The sequence below is a fragment of the Acanthopagrus latus genome, chromosome 7, assembly GCF_904848185.1.
Source record: "Acanthopagrus latus isolate v.2019 chromosome 7, fAcaLat1.1, whole genome shotgun sequence".
In the NCBI taxonomy this organism is placed as follows: domain Eukaryota; kingdom Metazoa; phylum Chordata; class Actinopteri; order Spariformes; family Sparidae; genus Acanthopagrus; species Acanthopagrus latus.
In genome coordinates, this window is record NC_051045.1 from 2,710,348 (window position 1) to 2,724,779 (window position 14,432).

The window sequence follows — 14,432 nt, forward strand, 5'->3', positions numbered from 1 at the left end:
GGACGGGCTGGTGTGCTGTTTGGACAGACTGGAGGATTTATTTTAATTTGATGTCACAATGAGACGTAAAGGTTGTCGTACACGTCGCCTCAGCGTGGAAGGTACATGATGTTTCCACGGAGGCTACGGCTGATGGACAGGAAGGACAAAGACGTGTGACAGCAGAGGAAAAGAAACAGCACTCCAAGTGAAATTTCTTGAAAATGAGAACATTTTGTCCCCAGTTCCTCAAAGACCTGTTTAGAGGTGTTAACACTTGGTTTATCCCCACCAGGACATTTTGTGTAAATCAATCCACTGTCCTCAGAGGAGACACGAGCTACTCCATGTTTACAGGGAAAGAAAAAGTCCCAATAACAGCTGAAAGACGTGCGTCCTGTTTTCTTCCCAGCAGGTAAGTAAGTGCAGCTGTAATCATTCGGTACAGTTGCGCACAAAATACACCAACGACCACGAGCCTTTTGTTCACCAAAGTGGGCAGGAAATATGAAAAAATGATCAAACTGTTTCAAGAAAGAGGATAAAACAAATCTTCACTTCTGTGAAATCTGTGAAAAACAGGAGCGACCTTGTTTTCTTCTCCAGGAAAGATTACGATTAAAGTGTTTACGAATTCAGTGCAGTTGAGGATGAAAGCAGCTTCTATAAAATCCCACGTCAGATAAATACGAGATATTTGAGTGTTTTATGGTTCCATGTTTGTACTCCGTCAACACAGTTGGCAGAATACCAACGACGCTAATGGTCCGAACAGGTTTAGGCACCAAAACCACTCAGTTAGGATCAGGACAAGATTACAATTTTTGCTTCAAATACCTTTTTTCTGTCACACAAACATGCCTGTAAATTGTCCCGCAGTCTCAAACTGAGCTCACTGGCTCGGCAGCCTTCTCACCTGTAGGTCCTGCACCTCCCGATATCAACATCAGGTCATGAACACGTGATGTGAGCGCGATGTGCCACGTAGCCGGTGACCTGATAAACATGTGAATGTGGTGTGACCTGGTTTGCCAGTTGCTAACGTTTAATGTGTGTTGATGTTGTGATGCGAACACGTGATGCAGGCAGCGTCAGGTGAACATCAGTTGTTACAAACCAACGAGGATGGCAAACATCCGGCTGCAGTTCAAGTCACACCGCTGCACCTGGAGATATTACATGATGTAACCAGACCATCTCCACCTGTGACCTTGGTGACAAACATGTTTTCCTCACCTGAGAGCAGATCAGAAGCGCTGTGACAGGAGGGAAATAAAAAACACAACCTCAACGAACACAAAGTTTCAGCATACAGACATTTTTTCGAACAGTTTTTTGTGCTAATTTGTGACTCTTGTATTAGTTTGTTTTGTGCCAGTTCAAACAATCAAATGAGAAGAAAACAAAAGCTGATATAAGAAGCATTTGTTTGTCAAAAAACAGACAGTAGTGACTCAGTTCCCATGATGCAGCTGGCCTTGTCGCTCTGTTTTAAACATGAGCTAAACTCCACATTGTTAATGGAAAACAGTGACGTGTCATCTGAAGTGTTTACCCCTCTGAACACAGTTAGTCATCCTGATGTCCTGACACCTTCTGTATTGTTCCCGAAATCAACCCTGAAACTACTCGACCACACGCACACACACACACACACACACACACACACACAGTGGACTCATCCTTCAGTGCGGGCCTTCAGCCACGGCTGCCAGCTTACATCATCCGAGTCTTGTTTTTTTGTCTCCGGGCGGTGAAGATGGTCAGCGGCGTGTCGGCGTTCAGTCGTCCTGCCGGAGGCTCGGTGACACACGGACCTGCAGCTCAGCAGGGAGTCGCATCATTGCACTCATTTATTTCTACTTTACAATATTACAGCAACAAGCGCCCGCAGCAGCGTTGTGACGGGGCGCAGGATGAATTAAGTGCACGAAGCACTTGCTCACCTCGCACCAACACACCCTGAGGCGCTGATAATGAAGCTGTGTGCAGCTCATCATCGCTGCAGCCGCGCCCTTTTTTTTTTTTCTATTTCCTGAGGCAGATATTTTTCTACAGCGATGCAGCAGGTTTAGTGTGCTGCAGTGGAAAGAGGTGCAAACAAGCCATGTTGGTGGTGATTATGTTGTCAGGATTTAACACACTTGTAACAGAGTCTGTCTGTCCTGTTGAAGCCAGGCTCAGACTGAGACATCCGCACTGAGGAGACAACAAGCGTCACAAGATCTTCTGTCAAGAGAAGATTTTTTTTGGGATGTAGCATGGAAGATGTCGTGACTGATGACATCATGGTCACTGTCATCAGTCACAACACTGTCCTCTAATTAGTGCCCACCTGTAGGAAGATGCTGAGATGATATTTCATCATCGTGCCAGAGAAAGGTTCACAGGACCACTAAAGACTTTCACACTACAATACGTCCTGTAGAGATATTTCAATGTAAGATACAAGTTAAGAGTTAAAACACCTTTACTTCTGTCCAGCAGGTCTGAAAAAAAAAAACCTACACCTTTTGCTAATAAAGCCTGAATCATGGCTGTAATATCTCGTATGATTGGACGGAAACTAATCACGACTGCAAGGGTTACATTTTATTTTGAAATATGGTCTGTGGAACGTCCAGCAAAGGTGCATGTTGTTACCATAGCAACCCCAGTTTGTGTATATTCCAAAAAATAAACAGCACAACACGATTAAAAACTGCCGGAGGACGAGTCGGAGGAGCTAAAAGGTGTTAAACCTCACAGAGACGAAGGGAGGAAGATGGAAACACACGAGGTTCCAGAGGACACAAAGAGCTTGTCAGTAAACAGAAATACGATCGGCTTCAGACTCGACAAAATGTTTGTGTTGACAACAGAAGACGAGTCCTCGGTGAGCTCATCAGACTCCATCAGACCTGTTGTGTTTTGAAAGCAAGTTTCATTCTTCAGATGTGAAATGAGTCAGAGCGATCGCTCCCCTGGTTCCTCTGACCTGCACAAATATTTCCTGAAGCTGTGACTTTTACAGAAGATGTGTGATGCCACTTTCATCCTCCTCCTCCTCGTCCTCCTCGTCCTCCTCATCCTGTGTCCTGAGGCGTGGACTTACGAGGCTCCTGAGGTCAAACAGGATGTGTTTGCTACGACAGCCTGTCCTGCCTTCCTGACCTTCACTAACGCTGCCTACTTGGCTGGAGTCACTTTGGAGCTGCCCTGCCGCTGCAAACCTCAGCAGGTAACAGCACCAACATGAAGCTGTTTCCACATCTGTGTTTGTGTTGATGATGGATGGAGACGATCCCGGCTGTCCTTCAGAGTATCAAGCGGTGTGATTTGCTGCAGTCTGCAAAGTCAGCTAATAATCACACAATGTGAATGTTACGTGCTACGTTTGGTATAAATGTCGACCTTGGACGTATCTGCTGTCAAGTTTAGGAGAAGATTTTTCTTTACATACCTGGTTTGTTCACACGAACATGTTTGGAAATCGTCCCATGGTGTTTTTAAAAAATCATCCAGAGGTGTCAGGTGTACAGATGTTGAATCACAGTCTCAAACTGAGCTCAGTGGCTCGGCAGCCTTCTCACCTGTAACCTATGACACCTGTCAGAAACAAATATCTGTGCAGTTAACAGAAAACACGTCCGCTCCTCTTTTCTTTGTGTAATAGCAGCTGTGTAAATGGCTGAAGGTTATTATTGAGCTGCAATCTTCAGCCTCTGGTACGGAGAAGTAGGAAGTGTAGCAGACAGAGGAAGAAATGAAGCAGAGTTAAAGGCTGCTGCTGGACACAGAGGCGAAGAGAGAGACGATCTCTTGTGTATTCGGTTGTCGAGACGGAATGAGAGACTTTAATCTTCAGCATCTGCTGAAGTCATTTGAGTCTGTGGTATTTATCAGCCGCACAGCTTTATCGACTCGCAGCAGATATATTTTGGTCATTACGCTCCCTGTGCGTCTCAGGTCCAATCAGTGGTGTGGTTCTTTCGGAAACATCTGGGCAGCTCCAGGGAGACCAGAGCCCTGACCGATCACCATGGCAACAAGCTTCTGGACCCCAGGCGTGTCCCTCACAGCGCCGACCTGCAGAGTCGATTCGCCATCCGCCTCTTCAGCCTGCTGATCTTCAGGGCCGGCGCCGACGACTCCGGCGTCTACATCTGCGGCTCCGCCCACAAAGACTTCTTCTATAGCTACGACCTGGACATCCAGGAGGCGCGAACGCTCAGCTTCACTCCGAGGTGACGAGTAAAGACGAGTCGGACGTTACAGCCGCCACGTTTTGGCACCGATAATGATGATAAAGTGGCTCGTAGTCACTTCTGTGTTAGTGTGTTTCTGCAGGTTCATTTTTAATAATTAGAATTTTGTTCACTGTTGGGTCACATGTTCCCTCCCACATGTTCACGCTGGTGGGTGAAAGCCAGAGATAATAGAGGCTTATTAACTTTTGGATGAACATCTAATTTAAAATGAAGGAATCTCTCTGTCTGTATCGATGTATTTATATACATCTTTGGATTTTCTTGACAACTTATCAACTTCACTCTTGGCAGCTTTATTAGTGAAGAAAGTGCAGTAGTAAGTGTGAATTCATTAAGCTGCATGACAACAACATTACAGTGAGAAAGGTTCTTCACATATATTTTCATCTCAGAAAATGACAAATCCAGTTACGAGAGGATGATTAAAATGTCCCAGTCTTTGTTAGATATTTGGTTACGTTGTTAATCACGTCATGTTGCCTAAAATAGATTTTAAAGTGTGTTATGACGTCACCTGTTGCTTTAACTTCCAGCGGTCGGTCCGTGAGGCATGTGAGACTGAACAGGATGTGAAACTAGATCGTCACCCTGTGGCTGAATGTTTGTGCCTGAGTCACGTCAGCTAGATTTCCATCGGCAGCGGTGGTTGTTTGATATTCTGCTCTCCACCAGCAAAGCATGTGTGACCGGTTGATCCGCCCCGAGCAGCCACATCACTTTACTGTACATTTGCATTAAGCAAACGAGCACTGGCACTCACGGAGAGAGAGAGTGACTCATATTCTGATTTCGTGCCTCCAGGCTCGCTCCAGAAACTACGAGCGAGAAAAGGAAAGAAAGAAGACTGGGCTCTGCTCGGCTGCTGTACCGGGTCTTCACCAGCTTCCGGCCCTGGTCGGTCTGCGATCGCTGTGGAGTCCTGGGAGAGCAGGTTCGCATCGGCCTCTGCTACGTCCACTCCCACTTCCTGCATGTCCGCTACAGACGGGCCAATCAGACCGTCGCTTCATGCGGCTCGGGGGCGGTGCCGCGGGCGTTTGGGAAACTGAAGCGAAGCAGAGTTGGAGCCAAGTTGGAGGTCAGAAGCTGTCAAGTGGTCTGTCCGCCTCCAGCCCCCCGAGCCTCCAGCATCCTTTCTCTGATGGCATTTCTTGGGTACAAGTAAGTGCTGAGATGAGGTAGCTACAGGTGCACTGATAAGACAGACAGGTAAGGTGCCTGTGGAGACGTAGAGTATAAAAGGTTGTTTCTGTGTTGTAGTTCTGCCTCCCTGCCAGTAGAGGTTCCAGTGTTTTACCTGAGCCACCCTGCGGACCGCGTCCTGACCCTGGGCTGTCCTGGGGCTCGAGCTAACATGGCCGTGGCCTGGGACCGAGGATCCGAACCCATCTACCGATACGAACACGCGACAGGTCGGACCCTCGGCGCCTCGCCCCCCCGGCTGCAGATAGACACCGGACACCACCTGCTGTTCAATCCTGCAAAGATTCAGGACTCAGGTACCTAAAACTGTTTACTGTAATGCAATCAGCCGGGACGAGCCTGCTGAAAAATGCATGTTTATCGATCTCTATTCATATTTCATGATGCTGCCGACCTTCAAGTGGGGTTCTGTTTACCTGCACAAGCCGTCAGATAGATCATCTGTGATATGTTGGTGGTAGAGTTTACACCTCCTGTTTTTTTCGTGACTCCAAGTTGTTTGGTGTGATTCAAATATCTGTTTTTGTTAATTAGGCATCTACTACTGCTGGCTGCAGGGACGACAGGCCGCTGAGATACGCCTGCTGGTCTACCTCCGTTTGGGCCGAGGACAGTCAGTGACGTCGCATCCCGAATTCCAGATAGCCGTCAAGACCGTGCTGACGTGGTACGCCGTCATGACAGCCGTGTTTTGCATCCTGGTGTTCGGCAGAGCTGGAGTCAGACACCTCAGAGACACGCACGTGGATTAAACACTCGCTTTCTGACGCGGCGCTGAGGAGATCTGGCTGCGCAGGACGAGTGTTTCGCATGAGAAACAAAAGCTTCGGGACGATAGTTCATTTGGGAGTGTGAAGGTGCAGTAGGATCTGTGTTTGGTGGAGTTCCCGCAGTCTTTCATTGGCTATTTGGAAGCACTGTTGATGATGGTGTTTGTGTGCAGAGGCCCGATGGAGCCTCTCCTCCGCAGTGTGAAGAGCTCTCAGGTGCGTCACTACTCCTGATAAGAGCCGCGGGAGCGAGAGGAGAGACGAAGGCGAAACAAAGGAACCCTCTGAGAGAGAGCGTAGATGGATGATGACACTTAGATAAAAGGGAACCAGTCAGAGAGACGAGAAAAAACAAAACAAAAAAAAAAAAAAAAAGAAGTCAAGCCTGAGTGGTTGTTAAAAATAAATGAGAGCTGATGAATGGGATGAGAGACAGATGAGCTTTTTCATCCAATTATTTTTGTGCAGATTAGATCAGCAGCACATACAGACGGAACATGCAAATATGGAGGCATCGGGGTGATTTATTTGTCTTTAATCAACACGGGGTTACGTAACAAAATGAAAGTTTGTGGTTCCCTGCTGCTTCACAGCACACGTAGATAAAGTTATTTATTTCATACACGCTTCCTCTCAGCAGTGTTATTAAAGAGTCCCCACTCACAAAGCTGTGCTGAATCCACAATGTTTACTATACATTTATTAAAATTATAATCTCATTTAAAGGTTTTTACTATGAAGCAGGAAGCGGAAAAATCAACAGCAGAAACTCAACGCGATCCCTGAAACAGCTGGAAGTGAAGAAACCTAAAAGAAAAGCAGATTTCTGAAGGTGAGAAATAAAATGTCAAACCGCTGAGACGCAGTTAGACGATGAGAGTTGACGACAGAGACTTTTAAAGACGTCTCCTGCTCAGTCATGAGTTTAGTATCACAGATATGGAGAGGGGTGTGAAGTGACGGTGGGCAAGAAGAAATGTGAATGTGGTACCGTGTGCAGATGTGTCCCGAGCCCGCTGCCAGCACCGGTCCAGCAGCAGTGAGGATAACATGTTTCTCATCGTCACATTAAAGGTTGGACATCTGGAAACATTTCCTGTCCACTTTGAATACTTCTGAGCAGCAACAATAATGGAGAGTCTCCTCACGTCCTGCAGGAGTACGGTGCTTGTCGAGTGCTCGTTATCTGCATCCAATTTCATTTCCCTGCGACCGGGCATCAGCCAGGAGCAGCCTCAGAAAATCCAGGCTGGATTATTGGCTCTCTTCCTCTCCTTCCTGAGGCCGATGGTGGGAAGATGCTCAACGTTAGGCTGCACGAAAATCCAAAAACCTGCACTTTGGAGCAGCTGTGGGACGCTGAGGCTGCGTCAGCCACTGCGAATTTTGAATTATGAACATTTCCTCAACATGAAAAATAAAATCCCTTTGTTTTCTGTCATGTTGTGAACTGAACGCAGCTGTGTGTTTGTATGGAAGTGTCCCACCTGGACCTCTGCAGCACCTGCAGGCGTTGAAGTGTCTCTTGTAAACCTGAAGAGCAGAACAGAGATATCTGGTTTCCTCGCGTCAGACGGAGGTGGACGTCACGAGCGTCCTCATCAAGACGCCTCTCCACCCCGAGAGCCAGGAGGAGGAACTCCACAGACACTTGTTCCTCCACAGCTGTGGCCTCCTCTTCAGTCTTCCCTCGGTCCGCTCTTTCTTTTTCGTCCTCTTCACACCGTCACCTCTCGATTGTTCTGCTACAGGGATCGACTTCGCCAAACACATTATCAACGATGTCCCATAACTCATGTTTGTTGCTCCTTTCATTCTTTAAACCATCGTTCTTTCTCTTCTGTGTCTTCTGTGCTTTTCTTTGCATGTATTTCTCTATTTCTTTTACTCACTGAAACTGAAACTGAAGTCGACATTCTACTGTACAAATGAAACAGCGGAGGAGGCCTAAGACATTATTTATCACCCACCTTCCTTCCCCAAACAGCTGAGCAGCCATTCACACCTGGGCTCAGATAGACTCAGCAACCCACCCCTGTCCTTAACGACTCTGTGAGGACACTCCCACACAGAGTTTAAAAGCCGGCAGCTCCCGTCCAGTTAGTGAGGGTTAAAGAAGCCTCTTGGATGAGAAGTGAAACGTCTTCAAGAAACTGAGACAGGTCCAGTTGCCTTCCATACAGCACCTGGATGAAGTAACTTAAACTTTGTTCAGAGTGTCTCAGCTGCTCACGTCTGGAGGAGTTGCAGAGCCGGACCTTCTGAAGGAATAAACACCTGCAGCATCGCTCTGATCTGGACCCGATGGGAGGAGTTGTACCTCCATGTTTCTACAGAACAGTCGAACCAAACACTGTATGGAAACGTATGTATTTATTTATGATCATACGAAGAGTGTTCAGGTGAAACTTTACCTCTGGAGGCCGGCAGATCCTGCCGACTGAACTCTGATCTGCGGCTCTGTAAGACAACAGAAATAAAATGTTGAAACTAGAAACCAGCAGTAAAACAAGTTCCAGTCAGGGTCGAGTCGTTTTTGATTCATTCAGAGTTTTCAGCTGCATCACTCGTTTGTTTAAACGCCGGGTTGATTTGTGACGAACGTGTTTATGAATTATTAATTTGGGAAACACAGCAAAAGTCAGTTTGGAGCACCAATTAGTTCCAGTGTGGATGGAACACTTCAGACGACAGCCTCCATTGATGCTGCCGCTACTTAACTGTACTCTGCATAATTATATGAATTAAATTACTATAAGAGATATAATCCAATTTAACACGACGCTCCGACTGAAGATTAACATTATAATTAACACGACTGCTCCACAGACACTGAATTCACCCACAAAGATCTGATTTGATTTCTATCTTCTACTGAAGCTGAGTGGAAACTGGACTGATACCTTTTTACAGATGATCGTAGTTGTACATCAGAAATGGGAGGAAACGTCCCTCCGCTGTGAGCTCTTATCTTTAAATTGCTCCCCGGTTCTGTTTTCACCTTCGACTCTGCCCCTGCTCCTCCGTCTCTCTGCCCATTAATCCCCCTCACATCTCGTCTTCAGGACTGCAGCTTCACAATCAATCGGGAGCTGATTTACAGCTGGGATGAAACGGAAACATGGTTATCAGGCTCTGAGCTCTCAGGGAGCCGGTCGGAGATCTTTTTTTTTTTTTTCCACTCGACGTGTAGAGGTGGACTCACAAAGCATGAACCGGGCCAGGTCGGGAAGTGTAAAGTCACAGTTCACCAAAAGATTAAAATTCAGTCAGTATCGGCTCACCGCCATGTCGACAGAAAGTTCTGAAACCACAGGGAGTCGTCTGGGAGATACGTTGAGCCGTAATGTGTCTGTTGATCAGTTTTCAGTTTCATGTTGTTAGAAAAAGATCCTGACTTGTCGGTCGAAGCAGGAACCTAAATAGTGTCTTCAAGAAAAGAAACGTATCCTCATCAAAATAAGGTTTGGAGGGTTTTTTAATGAATGTAAGTTATCTGTAGTTGTGGATTTCTAGTTAGCAGGTCTCCTCTATGTCAAAAGAAAAATTTAAAAATACTCCATAATGCACTTTGAGAGCTGAACATAAAGCTCCATATAAATGAGAAAATATCCTTGGGCAAGGTAGCAGCACACATAAAGCAGTTCTGCAGAGTGAGCTGCCCAACAGACGGGAAAGTACAGCATGTACCGAGAGGCTGCCGAGAGTGCAGCAGGACGCTGTACTTCAGAATAAGAGCGGAGAGGAAGGTCGTCTTGTACGTGAACTGAAAGTGTTCATGAGCTGCTCATAGATGTCTTTCTGACAACATGAACTGTAATTGTTCAGAGATTCTTTGAGGTTCAGGGAGATTCCTGTCATGTTTTTTCTCTTTCATGAATCGATGGGTGAGGAGAACACAGAAAGCGTGAGGGGATTTAAAAAGATTCAAACAGGTTTTCCAAATGCTTGTCGTGCGCTCGAGCCGCCTCTTGGCAAAATTTGAACTTTGAAGTCGGTCACGTGATCCTTGATGCTCGCAGTGGACTGAAGATATCTCAAAATCTGCAAACCAGATTCTCACTGGAACAAAAAACTTAGAGCCAAATGTATCGAGATGTTTTGACTTTTGTTTTATTTTAATTTCCTTGTTTATATGAAAGTGTTAATTCTTATTGCATGTTCAAAGATGTTACGTTGCTTCTTGGAAAAAAAGAGCTAATTTGTGTTACAGTGGCCCTGAGAGCTCACAGCACTGCAACTTAAGAAAACACATGCAAACAGACAAAACACAAGCAAATTAAGAAACATCTTCATGAATTTGACAACACATGTGCATCACATTATAAAAACGTGCTGCAAATAGAACGCAACACAGTGGAAGTGTTTCCAGAGGACATTTAAAAGCGATGCACACATCCGGACACACTTGTTGTTGACACGGGTTTAATATAATATATAATATAATATTGGCCTACTGCAGTGATCTGCTGGTAAACTATCGCTAATTACAAGCAAAAGGCTAACGAGAGTTTAACTCATGTGATCACAATGTTAAAATAAATCAGAAACACTTTTTATGACATTTTCCAACACCACTGACAGAAACAGAACCTTAATAGCGCCGTGACTCAAAATCCGCTTCAACAACAAGCGTGTCCGGACGTGTGCATCACTTTTAAGTGTCCCCTGGAAACACTTCTGTTGTGTTGTGGTCTTTCCAGCGCGTTTTCACATGTGTTGTCAAATTGATGAAGACGTTTTCTTAATTTGCTTGTGTTCTGTCTTTTTGCATGTGTTTTCTTAAGTTGCAGTGCTGTGAGCTCTCAGGGCCTCCATAGTTTCCAAAGGTAAAATCAGGACTCTGCAGGAAGGATAAGAATCAAGGACTCCAGCCTCTCTTGTGATTATCTGTGCTGTGACTCAGAGATCTCCTCAATCCCCAACAATGTGAAAAGAAAAGTAACAATACTTGTTTGTGTACCACTGAACAGGAGCAGAGGGTTGATTCGGGATGTAGCTCACAATGTGTCCCTTTCTTGTCACAGGTCCTTGAGCAAAAAAGTACATCGGTACCGTCTCGACCCTGTAAAGATCTGTTAGTGCCCTTTTGTTTTGGCACTGAATGCAGCAGCATGCTGCCTTGTTTGCCACTGTTAGATAACTTTCCTTCACAGGGAGTCGATCGTCACTGGCAGATGGAGGATGGAGAAGAAGGCCGGGCAGAGAAAAATGTGGACCCCCTCACCGCAGCCATTAATCAACTTGTTAGTGCATCCAGGCCAGCGACGTAGCATGCCGGCTGTCTGCTGGAAGATAAATGAACAGAGACTCGTTTCTTAACCTTGTTTCGCCTCGGGAATAAAGACAGAATATTTAAAACCGTTCTGCAGCGGCGGTACCTGCCCCTCTGCTCCACACAGATCAGATGGAAACACTTCCAGTTATTTCTCATTTGCAGCCACCGTGTTGATTGAAGTGTTGATTCCTCTCAGTTAGCAAGCCAGAGCTTCCGATCTGGCCTCGGGAAATACAGACCGCTCCATGTGGGGAGTCTGGATGAAAGTGGGGAAGCTGCATACATTATTTATTTCCTGCGACATTTAGTTTTTTCATCTTTTACCAGGTGGGTATTTTTTTAACATGTCCAAGATATGATTTGAAGCCGCTATCGACAGGCAACAGAGCCTTCGTTTTGGTTCAGGTGCAAAAAAACACCTGGTTTGGTTTAAAGGTGCCATATGTAAGAACTGGCAACCCTCAATTCATACTCCCAACAAATAGTAAAATCACCGGGCTAACTGCTAGCTGCTGCTAACTGCATTATTTGTATACATCCATTACTGTAGCTACCAGGAGCTTGTTAGCTCAGCTGGCCTTACATGTGGCACCTTTAAAATAGCCGACCTGTTTCGTTCGCCACAAAAACGGCAAAAGCAACCGATGTCTCCTCCCCCTCCAGAAGTGAAAGTCAGCTAACTAGCATATAATATGAGTGTAACATGCCATGTTTGGTAGAAACGTTAACTACTGACATCATATCAAAGCGAAGTTATGTCGAGTACTTTATGTAAATTGCACACATAAGTTTGTTACTGAAGTTACATGAATAACGTGCTTATTTTATACCGTCATCTTGTTTTAGGCGTCACCGGCAATCAACCTACACAGTCGTTTAGTTGTGAGGACGTCACATCCCGTCACACTGTCTAAACTCTAAAGCAACGTGTCGTCACCGACAGAGAACAGTTTGCACCACTAAGAGGAGGGAAACATAAACAGAGTTCACTATAAATGTCAGAACTAAAGACTAACGCTGTTTTTTTACATCTAAAATGTCAAGTAACTTTTATTTATACGGCCCAAAATCACAAATCATCTTTCCTCAGTGGGCTCTGCCACGCGTGCAGTGTTCGACTCTTTCTGTCCTCAGACTCCTGATTCAAGTTCAGAGTAAAACCTTCCAGAATCACCGAAGATACAAATAACAACATGTCTGATACAGGTGTGTGTGTGTGTGTGTGTGTGTGTTTCTGATGCACTGCTTCTACAACAGGAACCTTTTCCAGGTACTGAGAATCTTTTTGGAAGGTTTTTGCATCAAGGTTTCTCCCTTACACCTAAAATATTCAACAGAGTATAAAATATTCATATTCCTTACAACAACAGCGGCACTTTGACGGTCTCTGCTGGGGTTGGAAGTCAAAGTCAAAGCCAGCGAAGTATCACTGAGGGCAACTTTCATTTCAGGAATAGGAGGTTTGCACAGATTCACAACTTGGAAACTCCCCCAGACGACCACGGCCTGATTTGACATGCTTGAACCGCTCCACTGGAGTAGTTTGAGGGTTGGAGACCTTGCTCAAGGGGCACCTCAGCGGTGGTGATGATGCTCTTTCACACTTGCCACCCAGATTTGTCCCGCCTTGTCCGGGTGCGATCGGCATTCAGGTCACAAGCCATCTTCTCTTCCCAGCGCTCGTTATCCACACCACTGTTAGATGGATCACAAACATTATCTTTCTTAAGAAAAGAGCTGACCACAAGTTGTTTTAACTTTTCACGAGGGCTATTTCTATAATACAGACTATCGTTGTATGTACAGTACACGTCCACGTTTCAGGACTGAACTTTAAGACAATAACAAAAGATTGAGTAAATCCTTTGGTTGTTAATGTTCAAGGAGGCACTGCAATCAATCTTATTCACATGCCTCCACATCGACCATGCAGCCCGGCTCGCTACATAATTCTTGACGGAGGTTGAAGGAGCTTCTTAATTGCTGCACAACAATCCTCTATTTTGTCACATCGATCCAAGGTGTTGTGTTTTCATGGGAAGGCTGTTCACATTTGGATGGAAAGTAAATGAAGACGAGGTTCCAGTAGATAGACGTCGAGCGTAAGAGGAGTGAAGTCAGCGGGTACAGCTGGTGCTTTTTAAAGTGAGCTGCAGGAAATTCAAGGATGGCCTGTTGAGCAGATTTCCTCAGGTCTGTAGGAGCAACAAGAGAACAGGTGAGCAGCGCCGGTTGGCTTTTTTTCACTGTGCTCTTCACTGAATAAAACATTCCCACTCCTGCTGTTATTATAGGTAGAAGTGGAGATGAAGGGTGAGACACACGCACCTGTTTCATGCAAATGCAAACAGTACTGAGAACATCGAGGACATTAAATATACAATATTTTTACATTTTACATTTAAGATGGCTGTGGTTTTATTTGAGCTTTGGAGACAGCAAATGTAATTTAGTTTGTAGCTTTTAAAAAAGTTCAGCAGCAAATGTGTCTTTCCAGATAATAATAATAATAAACGTATTAAGTGTATTTTTTCTGTAGGAAGTATTTCCAACTAAAAAAACTGTTGAAAGTGACGTCACTGGAAATATCTAAAATAACTGAGAGAACAACTTTGAGATCCTGCTGCTGAATTTCTAAAGCGTCGACAGGATCGGTCGGTCATCTCCATTTAAAACTTACAAAAAGTGACCTGCCATTTTCAACATACTGCAAAGAAACAACAGGAGTGTCTATGTACTGTACTGCAGAGTTAGCATGCTAACCATCCTATCTTGTAGTTTAACTTTGTACCGTGAAAGGCAACAAAAGATACTCACAAAATATCAAGAAAGGAAATACTCTTACATCATTTGCACTTACCAAAAAGAAAAATACAACCATGCACCTTTTAAATTTAAGTTTCTCTTTTACTGAACAACAGGAGCCTATAATAGTCTCATAAACTCATCATA

At 45.1% G+C, this 14,432-nt stretch overlaps 1 protein-coding gene and 2 long non-coding RNA genes across 4 annotated transcripts; 1 reads left to right on the forward strand and 2 right to left on the reverse strand.

Moving 5' to 3' along the window:
- Nucleotides 1-579: 579 nt before the first annotated feature.
- On the reverse strand, nt 580-2,418 carry LOC119023613. Its single transcript, XR_005076296.1, has 4 exons — nt 1,926-2,418; nt 1,700-1,796; nt 1,216-1,235; nt 580-1,145 (listed from the first exon to the last, which is right to left on the reverse strand). It is a non-coding gene; the product is annotated as an uncharacterized LOC119023613 (long non-coding RNA).
- Nucleotides 2,419-2,647: 229 nt separating this feature from the next.
- On the forward strand, nt 2,648-6,869 carry LOC119023612 (Ig-like V-type domain-containing protein FAM187A). Of its 2 annotated transcripts, none has more exons than XM_037105699.1 (6): nt 2,648-2,854; nt 2,993-3,199; nt 3,928-4,205; nt 5,031-5,390; nt 5,490-5,728; nt 5,967-6,869. In XM_037105699.1, the coding sequence occupies exons 1-6, from the start codon at nt 2,744-2,746 to the stop codon at nt 6,182-6,184; spliced, it is 1,413 nt and encodes a 470-aa protein (XP_036961594.1). In that variant the 5' UTR covers nt 2,648-2,743; the 3' UTR covers nt 6,185-6,869. The 2 variants fall into 2 exon arrangements, with proteins under 2 accessions (XP_036961594.1, XP_036961595.1); XM_037105700.1 differs by having other exon boundaries at nt 2,996-3,199.
- A 4,128-nt stretch (nt 6,870-10,997) lies between these two features.
- Nucleotides 10,998-13,171, reverse strand: LOC119023181. The gene is made up of 3 exons (XR_005076194.1): nt 12,843-13,171; nt 11,584-11,736; nt 10,998-11,490 (listed from the first exon to the last, which is right to left on the reverse strand). It is a non-coding gene; the product is annotated as an uncharacterized LOC119023181 (long non-coding RNA).
- Between the last annotated feature and the right edge of the window lie 1,261 nt (nt 13,172-14,432).